The sequence below is a fragment of the Stegodyphus dumicola genome, chromosome 8 (assembly GCF_044657685.1).
Source record: "Stegodyphus dumicola isolate Sdum_Otavi_A_Nest chromosome 8, ASM4465768v1".
In the NCBI taxonomy this organism is placed as follows: domain Eukaryota; kingdom Metazoa; phylum Arthropoda; class Arachnida; order Araneae; family Eresidae; genus Stegodyphus; species Stegodyphus dumicola.
The window spans coordinates 160,900,141-160,925,489 of NC_140775.1; the positions used below are offsets into that span (position 1 = coordinate 160,900,141).

The following is a 25,349-nucleotide window of genomic DNA, read 5'->3' on the forward strand; positions in this document are numbered from 1 at the left end:
TTTTCATACTGAATGGACTTTTTTATATGAGATTCTTTACACTTGAAATGGTTATAAAATTATGCATCCTGTTTGGATAGCTCCTTATAACTTTTTCGTTCATGTAACAGCAAAGCTTTGTGGCTTTGTGTTTACTATGAATATTACTATTTATTTTGTATCTGAAAATATAAGTTCCATTAATTTATTTATTATTATTATTGCATAAAAGTTTTCTTAGAAAGAGAAAACACATTTACATATGCGATTTTAAAGCAGATAACATTTAACTATTTTGGAAAATATTTCAAAATACTATTTTTCATCAAACTATTCTAACAGTATAAAACAAGATCTAGTTACTGAACTATTTATTTGGATTATACAGAATATACTTTACATTATACAGTAAAGTATATTCTTTTTCCAAAGGATAATCTCTTTCAATTTCATCCAAGTTTTGTGCTTAAATTATAGCTTTTCAGCTCAAAACATGGATGGAAGTCAATGTATCAAAACAAAAAAAAAAAAAAAAAAACTTCAACATAACATTTAAGCATATGTAAAATACATGTACATTTCCCATATTGCATCTTTTCCTATTTCTGAAAATAAATGCACAACTAAATGTACATATAATTCAACACATTTAATATGGAAAGTATGTACAACTAGAATAAAAGTTAAAAACAGATGCATATAGCTCACCTCAGTTTTGTTGACATGAACTTGAACATTAACTGTCTTAAAAAGATTCTTCAAGTCTTCGGAATCTTTCTTAACATCTGCTTGTAAACTTGCTATCTTTGTAGTCATATTCTTAATAGTCTGTAAAATAATATAGTTCTATAAATCACTAGAAAATTTTATGAATCCTTTTCAATATGTCAAGTAGATCTTTACAGTATGCCATGTTATCAGAGATTGATACATCAAGTATTTGTGAAATACTGAGAAAAAATTTAAGGAGTCTCTCTTTCAGTAAAATAAAATTGCATGGTTTACTTGTGATGAATTTTTAAATATTTCATCAAACTATTAAAATCTCGATGTAATAAAATCATACATTTCTAAATAAGTTATACAATTTAGAAATTAATCATTTTGGAGTTAATATCAAATTAATAAAAATATGGACTGACTATATAAAATTCTTTAGCTTATTCTTTCGTTAATCAACAGCATCATTTCATTTTAGTAAACAAGATTGAAATTGCTCTAATAACAGCTCATCTTCAAGAAGATTTCATTATTATAATTACAATAGTAAAAAATAAATTTTATAATTATTGAGAAAAAGATAAATTAAATTTCTGTAAGCTGTTGTTATTTCAAATGGGAATTGGCAACTTAATGTATTCGTCAGGAATAGCCAATACTTATCGGTCATTTAACTCTCAAATGTGCTCCAATTCAGGATGTCCAGTTTTATACCTATGATAATGAGGAAGTCCCATCCCAATTTTGATAGAAAACACATCCAAGGGTCTTCCACCCTTTTTCCCTTACCACTAAATTTCTCAAAAGACCAGTATTTTAAATGCCCTATGCATACACATACATCTAAGCCTTCTCTGGAATTTGAACGCTGGCCCAACAATAGCCAGCAGCACTAAATACAGAGGAGCTGTAAGTTAATCTTATTGTAAAACTCTGACTTTCATTAATTTGAAGAATATTTCTGGAACTGACAGAAGACATGTTTATTACTACGATGCACACTACATATACTATAAAGCACACTACTATAAAACACTATATAGACTACTGGGTAAAACAATAATTTTATTCATAACGATTAGCCTGTATTTTTAAATTTAGAGACAAAATTGAGTTTTAAGCTGACACAGTGTATAATATTCTTGCAGAAATTAAATTAAAGTTGAGTTCAACAATTAATTAAAGTTGAGTTCAACAAATTTTTTTTAAAGTTATATATATTCAATTTAATTTTACAAAACATTGTTTCTCATTCAGACTTTACATGTCAGCTCTACCCTTAGAGTGTGCCTTCTTTAAAAAAATAATGGATACTAGAGACAAAATCATTGATGTATATAAGGTGATTTCATCAATTGTTAGCATACACAAAATGGTTTGTGATGCATCTTTTTAAAAATTTCTTACCCTTTTCTTTTTACCCTACAAATTATTAACAACCACTAATTACCCCATTTAACATGATTAATTCTGCAAAAGGAGAAAAATTTCCCCTTTTTAAAATCAAAATCTTTTCAAATAAATGAATAACATTTTAGACAAAATTATGTATAAAATAACATAATGTACTTTTTAATTAAATTATTTTTTTTCAATCTCAGCACTTTTTTTTTTAATAATGCTTAGTATGAATTCAGTTACTGGATTTATTTATAAGCTAAATTATAATCATATTTATCAAAGAAAGCATGTTCTAATCTATTAGCATAAAAATCTTTGGAATTTTTACACAAGAGGGGGAAAAAAACCTTACAAAATTTTTTAAATACTGTTTACATAAATAAATACAAGTATAGTATTGTTGCATGCATATAGGTTCAAAATGGACTGAATGCAATTACATTTAAGCCTTAGAACTTTCCACAAAAGAACATTAGAACTTTCTACGAAAGTATTCATACAGCTTTTGCCAGTACAGCAAAGCACAATTCAGTAGTTACCACTTCAAACTACTAAGAATGCTTAACACAACATAATACAAATTGCATCCAAAGGGCGAAGCTTGTACGAAGCTGAACAGAAAAACTGCAAATTGAGGCTCTCTCTAAATTTATACAGTTTTCCACTGGCAACGGGGAAATTTCCAGTACTTTGGTTTTCTCAAAATTACTGGATGGCATATATGGTTAGAGTTACATATATGGATCAACTACAGTTATTCAGTTACAGTTGCAAATACTGTTATAGAGAAACCGGAGCAAAAGATTGCAAAATTGTCTCCAGATTTGTCGACAAAATCATCCCCTTAGCTATATCTTGCCAATTTAGGGAGATAGCCTTTTACCTCAATGTTACACTTGCCCTTGTAATCTTATTTTCCTCGCACAGCTTCACTCTCTTCAGACTTTTTATGTTCCATTATATAATAGATACTACAATTTCACACATAATTTCGTTAAAATTATTTAACTATATACAAAATTTATAACACCTTTTGTGGTGTAGTGGTCGAAACCAGTACACAAACCCTGAGTTGTAATACAGGGTTGAAATGAACTTCTAATTCAAGTTATAACAATAACACAAATTTTAATAAACTAAAAACATTAACAGTTGCAATTTTTGACAGTATGGGACATGGATATATTTAATCCCATAATTTCAGAATATTTTTAACAGAACAAAATGTTCTATTGCATTATTGAGGATAGTTCTAATGGGCCAACATGCCCTTAGTTCCAGCATGAAAAGTTAGTCCCCTATTCTCAGGAAATCACCTTTTATATCTCACGTGTTTAATTGAGCTGAATTTCCAGAGAGGGAAGATTCCTTCACTCGTACATAACAAAAGGTCTATCTCCTGACCCTGATGAAAAGACTTCTTTTATCTCTTTTATCCCTTGGAGTGACCTTCGAGGCTGCAACCGGAATCATTAACAAAGGTATCCCATTACAAAAAGGTTTTCACCTATGAACTGAAAACTATTGCACTCTGAAAACATTCATCCCAGACAAAGAACCTCTATGCGACCTTATCACATCTTTTTATAACACTTAGTTTGAATTCAATTAGAGGATTCATTTATAAGCCTAAATTATAATTTTCAGATAATATTTATATTTGTCAGAGAAAACCTAATTTAATCTATTACCATAAAAATCTGTACAATTTTTTTAACACAAATACACATACTCTTAAAATTTTTGCAAAACACTATATTAATATGAGAACATCATGTAGAAACAAAAGTGTTATTAATTACCTCTTTCAAAAATTCCCTTTCCTTTTCAATCTTGGATTTACTAAGTTTATCTAAGATCATCTGGAAAAATATGAAAATTACATCATTTATAACTATTTGGAGGGGGAAACTAAGCTAGCATTAGTGAGAAGGCACAAAGGGGGCACAGATGTAAATTTAGCAAACATTTAAATACACATTACATGCAACAAAATATTTTGAACAAATAAAATACATAGGTGTATCACTTTTTATTCAATTTTATGAAAAATCTATAGTTAATCGTTAATGTAAATACTCATTAATAATTTATCCACCCAAAGAATGAGCAAAATACTTAAGAACTGAACACAAAGAAAATTAAATTCATTTATATATTAAACAGTTCATAATAATTAAGGTTAAGACACTGAATTTAATGAGTTAAATATAACTAGGAAACATTCAAAAAACATAAACAAAAATTTTGCGTTAATAAATAAATAATTTTATGAAAATTACAGCTGGCAAATGCCTGTTTCAATTCTGATTTATGAAAAAATAGGCAAAATTCCCCCATCATTACAGCACAAAGGACTAAAATATCTTACACCTTCTTACTGATATCCTTTGAAAGTTAAGAGCTTTAGTATATTTATCAATCCTTATTTTATAGATTTATGACTATGCAAGATAACATTCAAAAAGAAATACACAACTCTCAAATGAATTGAAAATGACATACATACTTCAAGTTAAAAATATCTATATAACAACCAAATTTTCTACATAGAAAGATTTAAAAATATGTTCAAGTATTAAAAATTTCTATAAAGACCTTTTTTTTTTTACTTCATCTAATGAAAAATTTCATATAACTACTCAATAACATAGCCTCTTACTTTCACAAATCTCTATGGCTAGTACTTGCTATCAAAGAGCACTTAAATATTTAATCATCATTAATATTTAAATTTTAGAGCTTTTTAAAACATGAAAAATTCAAGGACATTGTTACTTTCCTGTTATTTTATACTGTCATAGTGAACCTCCAAGTGTATGAGACCTGGATAACAAGAACTTTCTTTCACAGAAACTTTTTTATATTTTTCCTAGAATTTCTCCAAGTTTTAATGAAAAAACTCCTAACCCTTAAAGTCAGTTACGTTTAGGAGGTTACAATTTTTATCCCATCCACACTCCACATCCCTTCCCTAAAGGAAAACACCTTGGCATTACTTTTCTTGTATTTTCTTCCCACTTTTCTTGAAGTCCTAAACAAAGGCTACGAAAGACAGGTGTGAAAGCCAACTCTATGAACATATCTTGGGAACCATATGGTGTACATGACCACTAAACCGAAAAACATTAATGGATTCTCTGATTCCATTCAAATTTTTTGAACGAACTTCAGACAGACCTTTATTCACAGCTGAGGTGATAATAGAAAAGAGAAGATGGTGAATGACAGTTTGCAGTTTTACAATTGATTCTTCTTTTAGGAAATATTTTTTTTTTTTTTTAATCCTTATTGGTTTTGTTTGAATATAAATGTTCTTCAAGTTCTATCCTCTGAAAAGTAGATTTGCATTCTTTCATTCTTTTGCAAAACATAACATTTTTTTGTAATGATTATAAATTTTGAAAGTTTGACTTGCACTAATTGCACAAACTGGCATCAAATTCCTTACAGAGTTGGAGAGAATTACCACTTTGCCTGAATAACACTACAGAGTATGGAAAAAGTTTTAAAACAACCTTTTTATAAAATCAAAACTTGAACATAAAACGCATTTCTTGTGCTTGACAAGCTCAACCACCAATTGTGGTAAGGTAACTTGAAATAACAGTCGGATTCAGAATTTAAACTAAGGCAAATAATCAAAGACTACACGAATTATTTAACATGAAGTTGGCTAAAACCTCTCACCACCTTTAAAATTTTAAACTAAGGCAGCTATAACACAAAGTTGAATATTATAATCTTATCTGAGCCAGTGGAAACCTAGCGATAGGTGATAATGGAAAAGAGAAAATGGTGAATGACATTTTGTAGTTTTACAATTGATTCTTCTTTTAGGAATTTTTTTTTTTTTTTTTTTTTTTTTTTTTTTTTTTTAATCCTTATTGGTTTGTTTTGTTTGAGTACAAATGTTCTTCAAGTTCTATCCTCTGAAAAGTAGATTTGCTTGAGAGGCAAAAACATGCTGTCTTACATTCCAAAAAGCTCAGCTTAAATACTCTCAAACTAATTTGCATTCTGGTAAGAAAAAGGAAAAGAGAAGAAACTAAATACTAAATAATACATGTAGGTGATGAAATAAATATCACATGTAAATGGTTCCAGGACTTATTTTCTAAAAGTAGAAGTGCCAGAGCCCTATGGAAGACCGCCAGGAAAGAGGAACAAGTGTAAATAAATGAATAAAATCATTATTAAAATCATTAATAATTTTAAAAGTGAATATTTAATGATTATAAAATTAATAATTTATTTAATTATTATGGATATTTGATTGTTTAATTAATGTTAATAATTAGTATTTATTTATTATTATTTAATTGATAATTAATTTATAATTGTTTATTAAAATAATTGAATAATTAAAGTAATTAAATGATTCAAATTAAATAAAAAGCAAAAAGAAAAAATGCAAAGAGAGAGAAATTAAAATTTGCTAAGCGATTTGTTAAAAATAAAATTTTCGAGATCAAATTTCTACCGGGATTGTTCACTTACATATAAGAAGTGCCGAAGCTTTCTTATTTAGGGCTCCGGAGTGCTCCGGCTAGAAATGAAACTTATCCCAAAAACTAAGAAGTACAGGGGCCAGGCTCCGGTAGGCTCTGGTGCAATTTAAGCTCTGGGTGGTTCTCTTTTCATTTTCACAAAAGAGCAAAACTCTCACCTATTCTTTGATCACACTTTTTCTGTGCAAAAACTTCATCCATACAGCGAGGTGAACATTACTTGAAAAATTTTAATGAACGCAGCCAAATCAATATCTGCCAGAAATACAGTTTATCCAAATATCATTTACTACTACTTAAAAAAATATGAAACCCTATAATGAACATGGGAAAAAATCTGAATAAAAGGAAAAAATTTAGAAAGATAGAGTTTAAGGGTGTTGAAGAAACATTGCTGAAATGGTTTGCCATTCAACGAAGTCTCTTGTACCAATATCTGAACAAATGCTTCAAACAAAGACCAACGAATTTGCCAAACACTTTGAACAGAATATAAAAGAAGAAAATCAAATTTAATATCTGCTCATGATAATAATAGTAATTAAATCTTAAGATTTTTTATTTGATTTATTATTCACTACTATTGGTAGATATGGCAATATTAATTCAGTTTTTTCCTTTATTCATCATTCAAATTTTTATGTGTTTTTGTGAGATAATCCATTTTTCCTATCAAATCAGATATAGTGAACCAAACTCCCAGTTTATTACAGTGAGATTATCACACATTTATTGTGACACAGCCAAATCAATTTCCAGGGATATTTAAAGATAACTTTAATACTGAAATAATCTTACAAATGGCACCCATTTTCTTCAAAGCATTTGCATCCATCATGCATATGTAGCATGATAAAAGGTTAAGTACAGCTATATTTCAAACATTTACTTCTACATAAGAACTCAATTAATTATCAGATCACTTTTAATATTGAAATAGTCTTACAAAGAAATAGTCTCACAAAGAAAAATTTAAAAAATTAAAAAAAAAGTAAAAAATACCTTTTGATGCTGAATCTGGGATTTTAAAAATTCTTGTTTCTTTTTGTGGAGTTCTAACCTTTTGTGCAGTGCATCCTATAAAGGAAATACATATATATTTAAAATATTAATAAATTTGCTTTGCTGATTTAATATATAGTGCAAGGCACTTAAAGAAGATTTTATTAATACTGATTACTATACAGAAAAAACTAAGAATTTTAAAGTAAAAGCTTGAAATATATATATAACTACAAATGCCACATGCAGAAGAGTCAAAATAAGTCTTGTTAAATCTGAAAAGACTCCTAAAAATTTATTTCTTGATATATACAGGGTGTCCAAATCAAATGTACCTGTTTTGAACAGTCAATTAAAAACAAAGTTTTAGTGCTATGAGGGTGATATTGGCCACATGTGGGAGGTGAGTTCGTAGAGTTTGGTGATACTACTTTTTCTCATCTGATGCACCTGTGCTTTTGCTGAGTCGACAAACGGGAAAATGGCATCGCCGCAAGATAAGGCACAAATTGTTCACTGGTATGCAGAACACAAATCTGTAGTAAAAGTGGCAAAGAATGTTTCAGGCAGTTTATAAAAGAAATCCACCACAAGCTAACAGCATAAAAAAGTGGCACAAATCGTTTCTTGAAACGGGAAGTGTACGGAAAAAATCCGAAGGTGATCGCCGTTCAGATTTTGATTTATGTGTGGAAGATGCTCGACAAGCTTTCGCTCGGAGCCCATGTCAGTCAATCGGGCAGTCAGATTCAGAATTGTCTATGCCATGATCAACTATTCATGATAAAGATCCATGCATATATAGGTACATTTGATTCGAACAGCCCGCATCTTTGTGTTATTCTACGAATTGAACATACAGTTATTGATACCTTAAAAAAAGATTAATGGGATTAACAGTGGTTTGATAAATGGTTAAAATGCTAGTGTGACTCTTTTCCTGTGCATATTTCTGTGTGAATATTAACATTACTTATGCATATTCTAAGCAATAAATTATAAAAATTATGTACTTGTATGAATTCAAATAATTCCGTATTTTTAAAACATTGGAACTTTCAAAATTTCTCTAATATTAATTTTCTTTTAGCAACACAAAAGCTTTATAGTACATAATCAGAGCGATTCAAAGAGCTTTACTATAATTTCCCTCAAACATGCATTTCTCATCTTTTACCATAAGCATTTCCCCTCCAAAATATAAGCTCTTATTTTTTATATTCATTGGAATCAGTCTCATAAGGTTTGTACACATTTTTGTACACGAAAACTAACAACTTTTAGGAACAATAAATAAATAATTTAAGTAATTATTTATGCAAGAAACTTCACTCTTGTAATGATATTATAATAATAAAACAGAAGAGTATGTGGGATGTATTATTATTGTTGTTATTTAATGAAATCTGATGTTAAACATAATTGTAAAACAAATTTGATAATGAAATTAACTCCATAAGAGTTTTCGTGTAACTAATATTACTTTTTTTTAAAAAATTAAGAGTTATCAAGAAATTGGTACTTAATACTAAAAGTTAGGAAATATTTTATGCTTATAATAGTCACACATATTTTAAAGAAGATTTATGTGATTACTATTACTGGTATTTTAATAGCACTGTTAAAACAGTGCTATTAAAATACGAAACTAAGGAAATTTTAGAGTTTAAAAATGGCACAATTAATGCATATAACTTAATTAAACATTGATTTTTAAAAAGGATTAAAATAACTGTAAAATTTACAAATGCAACAAAGTATTTATGCATGTTTTTAATTAGAAATTTGTTTTCAGATATTTCAGCCAATTTACATCCATTTCCTTCCCTTTAACATCTTTTCTAAATTCATTTGCTTTAACAAATGTCCCAAATGCTAATTTATTAATATTTTCAATAATATCTATTTTCACTTAATGTTATAGATTCCTTCCTCATAAAGTCTTATCTTTGAATCTTCTAACTTAGTTAAAAATTTTTGCTGTTAATAAAATGTACATATTTAACACTAGCATTACAGCATTTTTAATTTACCTCTAATAAGAGAATAAGGCCATTTTGATTGCAACTTGAGAAAAATGTAGCATTTTTAAGTCCCCCCCCCAGTAAAATGAGATATTGCATAATTTACTTAACTTATTTTGGCTGCATGTTTAAAAGTCTATTTAACCAAATTGCACAGTAACAATTTCTTTTTTACAACATAAACCATTAATATTATACCATACATCTTTTTTTTCTTGTATAATTGATTGCACCAATGTAACTAATTCTTTCACTCCTTAAGTTTTTATTAATACAAGGAGATAAAGAAATTGTTTGTAGCAACATTCTAGTGTTAAAAAGGGCTCTATCAAAGAATAAACACCATGCTCTCCAACGATTTCATCAGCCGATTTGCTTTCTTCTTTTCCCAAATAAAGGTAGGTGTTTACAAAGCATTTTGTTTGTTTGATTCAGCATAAAAGCTAAACTTTTATGCTGAATCTATTGAGTTTATTATTCTTATGAGTTAATTATATCTATTGAGTTTATTATTCAGCATAAAAGCTAAACTTTTACTGAATCTATTGAGTTATCTGCATATTTTGAATAAATCAGTATTTTGCTTTCATAGGAATAAATGCAGTAGTTCCATCTGCTTTGTAACAAAAAAAAAAAAAAAAAAAAAAAAAAAAAAATTCGCTATAAAGATATTTCTCTGAAGCAACAGCAAATGGATCAGTTTATAATTTTTGTGATTTAGTTGAAATTTAAGTCAACCCACAAATATTTCATTATTTCCCAGGCTATCCCTAGACACTCTTTCACTAAGTTTTGGGACCAGGATTTGGGTCATAAACTCAAAAGAGAAAGTCCTTTGCCAGCCAAAGCACTACTAGCACATAATTCAGCAATAAAAGCATCTAACTCGTCAAGTAACAAATTGCAATTCAGATTTCTATATTTTTCATGTGCCTCAATTTCATTGCACTGCTGTACATGATACAACATTTTTTCATTGACTGAAAGTCTCCATTTCATTAAATATTGTTTTCCCACACTGCATCATCATTTACTATTTCTTCCTCTTTTGATTGATTTTCTTATTTCAAATCATCTGATTTGCCTTCACTTCCTTATTGGACTATGGCTTGTGCTACACCTTTCTCATCTATTTTTGGACCACTACTACTTCCTTGTTCTTGACTACGTTTTCATTCAAGGCTAAATCTTGAACTCCGCAACTTCCTTTTGCAATGATTTTATTTTTAGAATCAAAACAATATGAAAATAACAAAGAAATGTCTTGTTCTTCAAGACGAGATGGTGATATATTATGGCAATATTTTTTTAAAGGAATAATGGAACCATCATTTGATGAATCAGATTCACTTGCTGTAGTTGGAATAATCCAATCTTTATTAGATGGAATAAAATAAATTTCTGTATAAAATTCTTCGTGGAAATTAATTCCTGAACCAGAAATGTCATTGAATAATTCTTATAATGCATCTGCACTGTCTTCTAATAGATATTTTCTTTCAACGGTTCTACACGATATGATTAATAGAAGAAAAAAAAAAAATTACAGATGCTTCAGACAACTGCAATCAAAATAAAGGTGTGGCACAGAAGAAGGAACAAAATTTACTAAAATATTCAGACAAGAAACATGAAACACATTTGAGACTTCAAATGACTGCCATCCATAATTCTATGTGATATATAATTAAATTTTAAAAATTAACCATTTAAAACAAGCCAAAAAATGATTTTTCCTAGGTATACATTTAGAAAAGTAAAAAAACATCATTAATAAAATGAGCAATTTCATTTGTGATCAAAATGACTGCTTTGTAATTCTGTAGCATTAAGGATTTACAGAAGAAACTGCACATTTTATTTCTTTAATAACATTGGTATTATAAATAACACCAGAAAACTTCATAAAATAATATGATGCACTAAGATATACAAGAAGTATCTTTTAAATGGTAAATGTTCAATAACATTTTAATATAGTTCTTTTCTACAGATGATTGCTCATAAGACAGGATTCAAATCATTTTTGCATTTCCATGCTTTTGAACACTGAAAAGTATGAAAATAAAAGAGAAAATAAAGGAAATATAGATGTGTTTAATCTAACACTGCTGAAATGAAAAGTAGAAATTTCAAATAACTTCTCACTGGTTTTCCAGAAATTCTCAGAAAATTTATCACAATTTTCCTACAAAACACATCCATTGCCTGTTAATTCAATTAAAACATTTTTTTTTTTTTTTTCCTTTGTCACAGGACTTTTCTGAACTTTTAGACATTAATCAGAGGTTTCTAAATCTTGCTAAAATCTCTCAAGGTACAAGACCTAGAATCTGTACCTTGGAAGGCACAGGCAAAAGCACAAGATCTAACATAAGAATGAAATTAACTGAACAGCTAATTCATTTCAAAAGGATTAATATAACTATACAATAAAATTTACAAAACATACATAATGCACAAATACTTGTGTCTTTTTAATAAGAATTTTTTTCAGATAATTTAGATCCAATCATTCTCTTTAACATCTTTTCTAAATTCATTTGCTTTAATAAATGTCCCAACTGCTAATTTGTTACTCTTGTGTAATGAATTTCTTCCTCAAGAACAACTCTGTACGAGAACAGCATCAGAAGACTGTTTAAAACAATGCAGGGAAAAAAGTGTAAAGTTCATTTTACAGAAAAAACTGATATAAATCAGAATACGTTGGAAAATTTATATGAGAAAAAAAAAAAACTCGTCATAAATAAGTGTAAATGAAGACAAATTATATTAATTTTTAAATTACAGTAGTTTTTTAGCTTTTGCTAAAAAATCATTTGGAAATTGTGCTTTATACCATTCTCTTGTTAATATAAGCAAAATATGCATTATTCACCAAAATAAAAGGTAAAACATGACAGGAGAAAAGCAAAATGTTATTTTCATGAGTTTTAATATATTATCATTGATATGGTGCCAAATTTAGAGATACGTAACAAAAGAATTCATATTGCAAAAAGGGAAAAACTTTTTTTAGGTAATACAGAAAGGAATGAATTCGAACAATAATCCAAATGTCTGCCAAGAATATGTTAACCAAACCCTTGCTTACATGAATGACGAAACACGAATTGAATGATTGAAGAGTTAGGTTTGGAGGCAACTTCCCCTTGATAAGTCTGCCTCCTGCATGCTCAACAGTCATTCACTTATGCATTTTTAAAAAAATTTTAGATTAATTTTAATTTGCTTAATTGGTAATTTATTTTCATGGTTTGGTTTTGCACTTGATTTACTTATGTTATCTGAATTTAAATGATATTGTAAATTAGTTCAAGAATTAAATCTTTTATATGTTTGCACATTTTAACTTTAAATTTGCTTTTTTACGTTTTTACATGTTTGTTAAAATTTATGTTTAAATTTATTAATTTATTTATTTATTTATTTAAATTAATTTATTTATTTATTTAATATTTATTTATTTAATTAAATTTATTTATTTATTTAATTAAATTTATTAATTTATTTAAAATAAAAACCATGTTTTGAACCCATAATTTAAGCTAAAAATCCTAAACAAAAACAAAAAATTTAGATAGCAAAAACGTAAAGTTTCTAACCAAAAATATTTGAGAAGAATCCATGTACACAGCATTCTGTTTCAACTTTAAAAAACATCTACGAATTGCACAATCTAGGCAGCAAAAAAATCTACGAACTACGCACACCTCACTTTAATAAATTAACATAACAACAATAAATTTCAAAGAATACCATGTACACAGGTATCCTTTGAAATCACGGACACTGTTTCAACTTTAAAAAACATCTAAGAATTGCACAATCTAGGCACTATGCATTAATCAACAAAATAAACTAAAATAACTAAAATAAATTTCAAACAATTCAAAAAACAACAATAATGACAGAAATTCATACTAAAAAAACAATTAACATAACATTCTACAAAATAAGAACAAGAATAAAATAAAATGCACTTACCATGAATGAACGCTTTTTCGTACAGCAGAAATACCAGTTTCATGCCGCCACATAATCACTATCATATTTATATGACAGCCAGACACACTATACAGAAAATTCATACTATGGTTCACAAATAAACGTTCAAAACCTTCTTTTCCTAAATCCTTGTAAGATTTCCAGCCATCCAAAAAAATAGTTGTACAAGGCTTAAGCCACTCTTTAATACACTGCATTAGCGTTTCCTAACTTCTATCATGCACAGCCACTAAAAATAATCTCCCAGACCCTCATTGCAACATAGGCCATTTCAAAAAACGCACGACACGAACCAACGAGCAATTAAAACACTCCAGCAAAAGAGTATTCAACGTCAAAAGGGTTGCCATACAACACACAATCGTGCCAAAAACCAGCCCAGAACACATATCACCACATTTGGTGATCTTAGGGTGCATATAAGAGTAGAACCGATTTAAATTCCATATTTATCTAAAACAAGAACTCCAACTCAGAATAGCAGTCATAAAAGAGAACCAGCAATCTCAGATAAGCACTATTAAAGATCTTCACCAAAGATAAACTGTTTCAGAAAAACCTAGAACTTTTTAAGGAATGTACAAATACTGTCTTAACAATCACTTAATAGTTAAAAAGTTGCAGGTATTTCTTTAATATCAGTTGTACCTCTAGTATGAATATTGTATCTATTGAATTTGTCTCTAAATTAAAAAAGCTATTGTATGAATAACATTTCTGTCATTATTAACTTATACAGGTAGTCACCATTCTACATAAAATACTTATGAAATTCAAATTCGTCAGATTTTCCTGATCAAGCACAGTACACTAATTATCAAATGAAACAGGAGTAACTGAAAATGTGTATTTGAGAAAATAGACTTAATTCTTTCATTTATTATAATGAACAACTACACAGTGACGTCTAAATTACATTATTCATTTTTGAAAGTATCGTTCTACAGAGATAAGTGACAGACTTTTCTTAAGGTGGGCAATTTTTCCTTTATAAGTTATCATTTAAAGTATTTTATCACCTGAGAAGACTAATTTTATACTTTCTTTTTTACATCTTCCAACTCTTTGGAAAAAATTCCCGATTCTACCAGAGTTTTCAAAGAAATTTTATATTTCCATTGACTTTTTCCTGGTAATTTTTTATTTCTCAGATTTTTCAAGATTTTCCAAGTGAGTAGGGAGTCTTGTTATAATTTAGCTAATTATTTAATTACACCTTTTTGTTCAATTTGGAGTTAATCAGGTCAAAATTCTTTATGAACCTTAAATTCATTATTTAAATAAAAAGTTAAATATTATCCTTAAATAGTTGTAAATAAACAAATTTATTAACTGAATGCTGCATACTAATTTAAGAATAATATATAAAAAAAATCTTAACATACCTTTCTCACAGCCAGGTTTATGCTACATATACCTTTTTCTAACTCAGCAACCAGCTTTATGCAACATTTTAAATTAATTTTAAACCCTTCTTGTTATGACAGGCATTTCTTTTACTGAATTTATCATATTATAATATAATAAATTCAGTAAATGGAATGTCTGATTTAATTACACCTTTTTGTTCAATTTGGAGTTAATCACGTCAAAATTCTTTATGAACCTTAAATTCATTATTTAAATAAAAAGTTAAATATTATCCTTAAATAGTTGTAAATAAACAAATTTATTAACTGAATGCTGCATACTAATTTAAGAATAATATATAAAAAAAATCTTAACATACCTTTCTTTGTTCTTCTTTTTGCCTGCGAGCAACAGTAGATGAATCAACACTTAAATTTATTTTTTTCAAAATTGCTGGATTAAAAACTGTCCGAGAAAGGTTGCCCTTTTTAGATGAGTAAACAACAGACTGAGGGAAAAAAAAAATTGTATTTTGAAAGACTTTAAGCATAATACTCAGATTTTAATACATAAAATTTTTCATTAATTTAAAATTATATAAATCTTCTAGGGCAGGAGAACATAGTAAATATATAACATAATTAAGAATAGATCATGTGGCATTATATTAGTCTAAAGGAGTTTAAATTCAGAAGCAAAATTTTTATCTTATTTCATTACAGTAATTTTGAAGACACTTTCTTGGTCTTCAACAATTCAGAAACTTGATGAAATTTGCATCGGCAAATAATATCTCCAAAGTTTTTAAAACTGCTATAGTGCAATATGATAAGTTTAATACTCAGACCACTATGAGCATATAATTTCCTCTCACTTTTTAGTATACATAGTAATACTTCACAAAATAGTAATAATTAGTTAAAAATGAGCAACAATAATTATTTAAACAATGTGTTCAATTATAAAATTATGATAACATCCTACTATTTAGTTTTTAATAGCAGTGCTAGGATCAAAACAGAAATAAATAAGTAAAGCATTTATTACATGAAAAGTATTACTTTACTAATAAGTATTAAAAAAGGGAATATGAAAAGGAATATGAAATATTGATTTTATCCACTGAATTGAAAAACTAATAGAGGAGAAATTTTTCATGTTACAACAGCATATGCAATTCGCTATCAGATCACATACAAATGATGAATGTTTTCTGTAATGTAATAAAATAGAATAACAAAATTTAAATAATAATAAAATATAATAAAATTTAAATGTCGAAAAAGCATAGCAAAGTAAAATTTTAGGAAACATCTTTCAAACATGCTGAAAATTGCTGTTTATAAGAAAGAATTCGAAAAAAATAAAATTTATGTTGCAGAGAGAAGCTAGTTATATTCTTTTTCGATAAAAAACTGTTAAAACCATCTCTTAATTTTTTCCCCCTAACTTCACTTACAATTTTTATGACACAGAGATTGTTATTTTATATAACTGCTAGCTTACCTTTAGGTTACTATACCACAAACTGAAGTCAATCAACAATGACAGTCCAACTTACAACACATACTGCTGATTTGAGTAATTAGTATCAACACCATTGACTACTACTCAAATGCTGCCCTCCCTCTAAAAAAATTGCGAGTTTTAGTATGCAAGGAGAAAATGATGAATCCGTTTTTTGGTAATCTGATGGAAGAAATGTGGACTGCAGATTACACTAAATGCTTAAAATACATTAAATCTAAAATTTCTCAGATTTCCGGATACATCTCTTATTCAGAGGCAAGGAGCAAGCACTGCTCAATTCCCAACACTATTCTTGGTTTTCAATCCTACAGTGTCAATAAAAGCTGCGGTGTGAAAATCTTTTCCAATTGTCAACCATAAAATATTTCTACATAAGTCATTTTACTAGGAACTTATCTCATTTTCTCATATAATAAGATGACTTTTTAAGAATTTTTCTGGGCTTGACATAAATTTTGGTTTCATTCACACTCCTTCTAATCCAAAATTCTGAGAGTGTCTGTCAATTGCTAGGATAATATATATTACAAAAATGAATACATCATACAAAAGACTGCTTTAGCAGCTAAAAGTACACCAAATTGGATTTCACTACTTCTTCACTAAAATAAGGTGTTGGGGGGGAAACTACCCTCACTATCAGCATTTCTGCCAACAAGCAACTGAACAGAAAGTTGAAAGAGTAAAAGAATAATTGAAAATAAAAATCAACTTCGAAGGAATACCAAAAAATAACATTAATCAACTACTAAAATTGGTAATTTTAGTGATTGGTGTCAATTCACGTAATCCTGCTGACATAGAGTATAAACAGCACCTTTTCCTTCCATATAATTTTAATGTCTTAGTAAAAACAATCCCATAATCCCTTTAAAAGAACTATGAATGCATTTAGTTTTATTCAGTAATACATTAAATTTCATTCGCAGATAAATTCCCGTGTGTCTGTTTTCTTTGATTTTAAATTTTAAAGTAAATAATCTGATTGACGTTTTTGAACAGTAAGGGAGGAACATGCATCTGATATCCAATTTCAACCAGATGCTCATTTCTAAAGATACTGCAACAGCTAGGAATCTACTGCGGAACATTTTCATTAAACATCCAGAAAACTTAACTTTGTAAGAATGGATCAGAGAACTAGCACTTAAACCAGAAGAGCTATAGCACCTGTAAAATACATATTATACTCAAGGATAGTTGTAATGGGCTAAATTTCCATCTAGACATTTTTACAACAATACAATAAAAATGTTTGCCATTAAGTTTCGCAGGCAAGAAAAATATTACATTTTGATCTAAATTTAGATTAAAAAACATTTTACTTACAACCAAGAACAGGTATTTTATATGAATCAGTACTCTATAAAATCACAAAACGTATGCTTAAAAATACAACTAAAATTAATGATCTTCCAAAAAAAGAAATTAATACACTTCAAAAACTTTTAAAAAAATCAATACCGTAAACACCGTTTCCCTTATTTTTACCCCCTCCAATTTCAACTATGAAATGGTGAATTCCTTTAGTCAATCCTTTATTCAAACAGATTATTCCTAAACACTTTTTGAGAAAAAACACTGATTATAATTAATATAAATGACACAGATGATAAATTTTCACTTCTCTGTCAATGCAATAAATGTCAGAAAAAATAATTACCCTTTCTGGCAGACAGACTTTTTCAGATATTTGCTGAGTATCACTCCGATGACTGTCATTCATGTTAACATCAGTAACACGATTATCCACAGTCTTTACGATTGGTTTAACATCAGCTGGCGTTGATGCATTAAACTTTTCAGGAGGAACATTATTAGTTCTATCATCTTTATTGTGCCAAAATACTTTGATGAACCTGTTATTAAATACAGCATCTGTGCTTCTGTATGCTGCAGTTGCTTCAGCATGAGTCATAAACTGAATTAATGCAGCTTCTGGATCACCATCATAATTTACCTAAAAGATTTTTAACATACACTGAATTAATGCAGCTTCTGGATCACCATCATAATTTACCTAAAAGAAAGCTGATTCTGTACTTAGGAAACACAATATACTTCATAATTTATATATATAAATATATATAGACCGATAAAAAATTAAATCCCAACACCAAAAAGAAATCATTTTAGAGCAGGGGTTCTCAACCTTTTTTGTTCCATGCACCCATTTCGCCATTACTACACCATCATTCCCCTCCTTTCCTTTACAAAACTCAAAAAACATATACATATATATATTTAATTTAGATTATTTTTAATGTGTTTGATAAAATAAACAAGAAAAAATTAAAATGTTGATAAATACCAAAATTTGAACAAGAGTAGTTTTCTATACTAATAAACTAAAACTAAATCTTTTTTATTTCCAATGGCAGATTGTGAACAATTACAGCAAAAATCAAGAACACAGAACACAGCAACAGAATTAAAACAATTAAAAAAAAGAGCTGCAACAGAGTCCATTAATCTAACATATCTCTTACCTCCCAGTAATGCTTGGCGAGAAAAATCAGTAAAAATATATTTACGGGTACCCCTTGGCGAAAGTTGGTGGTACATGGATGAGTTTGTGCAATTCTTTCACTTGTTATTTTGGCTTGTGTAGCAGTGCAAAAATCAATGCTGCACAAAGCCAAAATAACAAGACAAAGAATTGCACGAACTTGGTATAAAACAATGACCTATTTTCACTTAAAAAAAAATCGGAGAATTACACAAACTTGGCATTGCACAATCCCTTGGCTTTAACCATGTACACATCGACCTATTTTCACTTAAAAAAACAGAGAATTGCACAAACTAGGCCCTTTGTCCATGTACACATCGAACTATATTCGCTTAAAAAGTCAAAGAAGCAGCCAAGAAAAAAATATATAATCTCAACAAACTACATTTTAATTCAAACAATGAAATAACATAAAAAAGAAAGTTCATCTTTGCACTACACCAAGGAAATATCCACTTTACCTTATTTACGGTTTAGCATGTCTTCAGTCAAACAAAATTCCTTAACAGAATCCAAAAACTTCTAAAATTATCTGAACTAGAATCTGTATACTGGCGTCACCACATAAATTCACAGAATAAGAGTAAAAAATATCCCTCTGTAGCACAGTTTATTGTCCGACGTTCGACCATACGCATTTCCTTCCAACAAACAGGACACTTAATAATGGTTACTAAGTAAACCTTCATTTACACACCAGTCAAGTAATGCTCTTTTCCCCTTTCTTTTCAAATTGTACAGAAACTTCAAATTAATCTTACCACATTCAGCCATTTTATCATCTAAACCACAAAAGAAGCAATTCCTAACCAACACACACAAGCCCTCACGAATTTACCGCAATCATGCAACTGATTATGTCATAATAGGGTTTCCATAAAATTCAACTACTCAGGCTACCATAGATGAAACAACTTGGCGATAAATGAAATGACGACTTCACGATAACACAAGGGATACCCTTCTATCTACTCTAACTGAAAAGTCTTGTGCAGAGAATATGTGCAGCGTGCATCACCTGTCCAGAGCTGCACAGAGTGCAAATAACCTGCTACACCTTTAGCCATTACACAAATTCAGGATAGCATTCTTCCACGACTTATGAGAAGCACGATGATAGAGATCTTCCTGAGCATGTACTCTAAAAGATCTTTTAATAAGATATTTTAATATTATTAATCTCTCCTTTATTATTAGGCATTATTTAGGAAACGATAAAAGAATTATGATACAACATTATGTGCCTATGAATTTATTACGGGTATATTCACAATGCAATAAAATTTTTAAAAAATTAGCCTCTTTATTTTTATATAAAAATATATATTGTAAAAAATGAACATTTATCAAATTTTTATATGCTCAGTTAAAATTTATGTGTTGAAACCAAATTTAAATTTTTAAGAAAATTACTAAATGGAATATCTACTTGCAACAAATTTAAATGCTCATAAAATTTCCTTAATGAAAAAAATGATAATAAATTAAATTTTTTTTTAAAATTCAATTTTAGCACAAATCACCATTAATATTCCATCATGAAGGCAAACAATTGAAACTTAAAATATAGCAAGAAAGCCTCTATAAGCAGATGAAATTACATTATTCGCATTCAGCACAAAAAGTGTAAACTATCACTATAAAAAAATACATAATGCAAACAATAATACCAACTGAAATACTTTCTAAATTTAAGAGTAAAAAATAAAAACAGAAAAATAAGTACAAAAATTATAAAGCAAATAATGCCAATCTAAAATTTAGTAAATGTCAGAATAGTCAAATACGCATTTTAACTTAAATAAATAAGAATTACCTGAAGATTTACAATCCTACCAAATTTACTGAAATGACTATTTAAGAGAGCAATTGTGTTTAGATGAGTCGGAATTTTTCGCACTTCCAATGTACTACGATTGTTGCCTTGTTTAAATGGTTTCTTAGGAGTTGGACCTAGTCTGTTATAATCGAAACCTTTCTTTGGTACTTCAACAGAAGATCCAGAGGAAGACTTTTCACCCATGGTAGAAATATGAGATTTTTGCACTGAATTCTGAATGTGCTCTTCTGCAGATCCTTTTTTTAGTGATCCTTTGTTCTTCCCTTTTAAAACATTTATATATTAAAAATTACTCAACAACATAAACTGCACACATTAAAATTAATGATACTTATTAAACATGTATATACATAAAAATTTAACTAAGAAACCTACATAAAATTTATAACACTTATTTTTATATACACACATAATGCAATACTGATGTATTATTCTTCATCTAATTCATCTTAATATCATCTTTTTTACGTTTTGAAAAGAAATTTTGAAAAACAAAGAAAAGGATCAAAGTGAGTTTAATTTCTTTTCCTTTGTATCAAAGTATAAGTTTTCCGGAAAAAGAAATTCTGCGGTAAAAATCTAGGTATACACCTGAATAATTAAAAAAAAAAAAACTATTTTATACATTGCACAATATATAAATAAATAGCTGCCAAATTCAAAAGGAAAAAAAAAGGATTTTAAATAAAAATTCAGGGGGGAGGGACATAAAGCTACTCCTGCAGAAAATAATGTTATATATCTAAACATTTAAAAAAAAAAAAAAATATGTGGGAGAAATGGCATACAAAATGAAATATTAAACAAATAAAATAAACTGGAAAAATAATTACAAAAGTGGGTCCCTTTTTTGTGTGTGTGTGTCTGCTGGGACATAATTCTTTTTTAAATTTTAGTATCAAAGTACTTAAAAGTTGCCAAAATGAAGGATTAATTTTGCGATGAAAACATAAGACTATTTTCACCTACTCAGGGTCACATGATATGTAATAAATCATTACAATTTACCAACAGAAACTTTGGCACATGCTATGGTTCACTAATCAAATGTAAAATTAAGTTACATTACATGAAAACATAGCAGCAAGTTAATTACTTTTACACTTGTGTGCATAGTTTTCATAGAAATGAGTTCATTATGCTTTATATCTTCAATATGGCTCCAACATGTCTTTTCTCTTAATTTTATGACAAGACGACAGTTATAAAAGGTAATTTTAACAGATTACAGTGAGAAATAAAAGTGCTTTATTTCAATATTACGTTTCTAAAAAAATGTAATTTTAATATACCACTTTTGTTTTAAAATTCTATAACAATATTAGTCACAAAAGTTGTCATGAATTTGAAAAACCCTTTGAATAAAAATATCTGTAAACAAACTGATCTGAAAATTGCAAACTTAGCAAATTGTAACAAAAGAATTCATAATCCCAGAAGAAAACTTACTTTTGATGTAACAAAGAAGATTGATTCAAACAATAACCTTAATGTCTGCCAAAACTATACACATTAAATACAACTTTGGTAATAAAGTGCCAAACTGGCATGATTTTTGATGCAAACTTAGCAATTGATTCAAACAATAACCTTAATGTCTGCCAAAACTATACACTTAAAACACAACTATGGTAATAAAGTGCCAAACTGGCATGATTTTTCATGCAAACTTAGCAATTCATAACAAAAAAATTCATAATCCCAGAAGAAAACTTAATTTTGATGTAACAAAGAAGATTGATTCAAACCATAACCTCAATGTCTGCTAAAACTATACACTTTAAACACAACTTTGGTAATAAATTGCCAAACTGGCATGATTTTTTATGCTTTAAAAAAGTGCATAAAAATTAACAATCATTTGTAAAAACTGGCAAATGGAATACACATATGGAATTTTACATTTTACAACAAAATATATGATGCTGAAAATACCATTTCAAAAATTTACAGTGCAAGAAAAAATGGAATGAAAATTTTAAACTTCTAAATGAAAACTAAATGAAAACTTTAAACTAAATTAAAACTTTAAAAAGGTCAATTATATATCAGTGATGATAGAAAGGTACTACTGCAGTCGAAGAAAAAAGATAAAAAAGGAAAGAAACACAGCAGTAAGAAATCAGCCATTTTTGTTTTAAAATCTATAGTGTGATAAACTACAGAGTCTAATCATTGGATTTTGCTCAAATTCTTGAAATATTAAAAAAATCTTAAGACATAATTGATATTCATATTTAAAGGCATTCGCTTCCAAGCAAATAAAACTTACTAATGTCATATCTAAATTGAGAGAAAAAGATAATCTTATATAAAACTGGATTAAAATTTTGGTATTTATTTCAAACAAAAATTGATGTTTAGCAATAATATAAAAATCTATAAATATTTGAAAATAAATATTTAAAATTAAGCAAAACATTATGAAACATCACTTACACTAAGCTCATTGCTAAGAGTTATAAATAGATAAGAAATGAGGAAAGGAAAGGGCAGCATGAGTTGCACAAATGGTTCTATGAGATTTATAAAAAACATTGGTGAAAAATTATTATAAAAATTTTCAAAAAACAACAACGTATTATGGGTTTCAACTAATAAAAAAATTAATTTTCAATATAATTAGAGTTCTTTGCAGCAGAACTGTGTTAAAATCCCAAAGTGATGCCAGAATGGAGCATACAAAAAAGAAATAAGTTTTGTTAAAGTACAAAGATAAAAACATAAATAATTGTTTCTCATGAGACAAACTTAAGAGTAACTAACTGACAAATGTTTCCCTTGCTGAGTAATTATTATTTATTTATTTTGAAACTTCTGCATAAACTTTATGCTAATTTTTTTGTTATTTTTGTAAGAACTGCCCATAAATTTACTCATAACTGAAGAAGTTACTTTATTTTTTGACATTTATTTTTAATGATGAAAGCAGAAGCCACTCTGTTTTTACTTTAGGTATTTCATATCTTTCAATAAAACCATTTATCTTAACTCTAGAAGCATTTGCTTCTTCCTTAAAAAACATAAAAAGTGGGTTCCATTGGTGGAGGATTATATGTAAACATTTCTCTAAAGATACCCAATATGTATGTACATGTTTAAAATTTTTTCTTATTTCAGTATCATGCACCTGTTGTAACTGTTTCCAGTTTTCTTTCCTTTGAGAACACTTTCGAAGATAGTAATATATATCAACAATGAACTGATTTACATTTATTAATAAAGAAGCTGCACCTTTTTCAGCTCCTAAATTTAAAAGGTGCCAGGTACATTTTATAATCTGGAAATCTAAATTTTGCTTTTTTTTTCACAAGATGCCTGCAACAGCAATCTTCAAAACCTATTATTACTGGTGCATAGTTACCCAGAGGAACTCCCATTTCCCTTTTACATTTTAACCCTTTCAGGACAGGTGTCCCATATGCACATTCTCTAAGAACATCTCTTACAGCCGGGCATCTAATCCACACATCGCTAGAGATTGTATTCAGAGGACGGGCAATGCATATACGCATTTAAAGCTGGAACATTTTTCTGAAGGCCACTAGATAGCAATTTATGTTCATTACTTTTGAAATGAACACAGTTTTAGGTTTCTGACCTTGAGTTTGATATATTCTGCTTGACTTCGGTATTTTACTCATCAGCTGTTGGCGAGGGGGGGGGGGAAAGCACGAACAGAGGTGGGCTCTTTAAATCGCTGTGTGCTAATGAAAATATTCTCGTGTCTGATTTATATCCAATTCCTTTTTTCTATTCTATTTTTCCCCTCTACTATGTATGGTCTTTTAGGGTTGCTCTGTGGAGTTCTTTTATGTTTTGTATTGTCTTCAGATATATTTCTTGATATATTATTATGCTTTTTATTTACGAAAGCCTCACCTCCAGTCTATTATGGCAGGAAGGCACTATTTATCAGAGGAAGAATACCCTTATATGGTTAGTGAACCATTTTACTAATGCAAATAAGAGTGATGATTCATTTTCTAAAGAGTTAGAAAGTGATACTTTTTCTAAGAGTTAGAAAGTAATACTTCTCTGTGCTTCGAGAATTACCACACTCAATCTTCATTTAAAATTTTGTTACTTCTTACTGTAAATAGTCTTTATTGTGTTGTTTTATCAATTTTAAATTTTATTGATGGATTTCATCAATTAAAACTTTGGAATAGTTTGAATACCACTTCCGAAAATTATTTTACAAGATAAGCACTTTTTTAAGTATATTTTCATGTAAAATAAAGAAAAAAAGTTATTAAGTGCTAATTTTAACATATATAAGAGCTCAAGTAATAATCTAAAATGATGCCAAAAATTACAATGGTAGAAGTGAAACTTTTTTCCCCCCCCTGATTTAAAAAAAAAAAAAAAAATTAGGCTTAGCGATGCAAAACCTCCATCCTGTAGGGTGACAGCCTTTGATTCCTTTCTGTCCCGCACAAGTGTCTTAAACAAAGGTGCGCCGTTGC

The 25,349-nt window shown here is 28.6% G+C and overlaps 1 protein-coding gene across 2 annotated transcripts in view; it reads right to left on the reverse strand.

Annotated features, from left to right (window-relative positions):
- The window catches only part of swm (Zinc finger protein swm), an 85,459-nt gene that overhangs the window by 26,984 nt on the left and 33,126 nt on the right, over nt 1-25,349 (reverse strand). For both annotated transcript variants that reach the window (XM_085822662.1, XM_085822661.1), the window contains exons 10-15: nt 20,857-21,143; nt 18,192-18,488; nt 15,378-15,506; nt 7,614-7,688; nt 3,903-3,962; nt 688-807 (exon numbers count right to left, since the gene is read on the reverse strand). In XM_085822662.1, the coding sequence (XP_085678788.1) occupies nt 688-807; nt 3,903-3,962; nt 7,614-7,688; nt 15,378-15,506; nt 18,192-18,488; nt 20,857-21,143 (968 nt within the window). The remainder of the gene's footprint in view (nt 1-687; nt 808-3,902; nt 3,963-7,613; nt 7,689-15,377; nt 15,507-18,191; nt 18,489-20,856; nt 21,144-25,349) is intronic.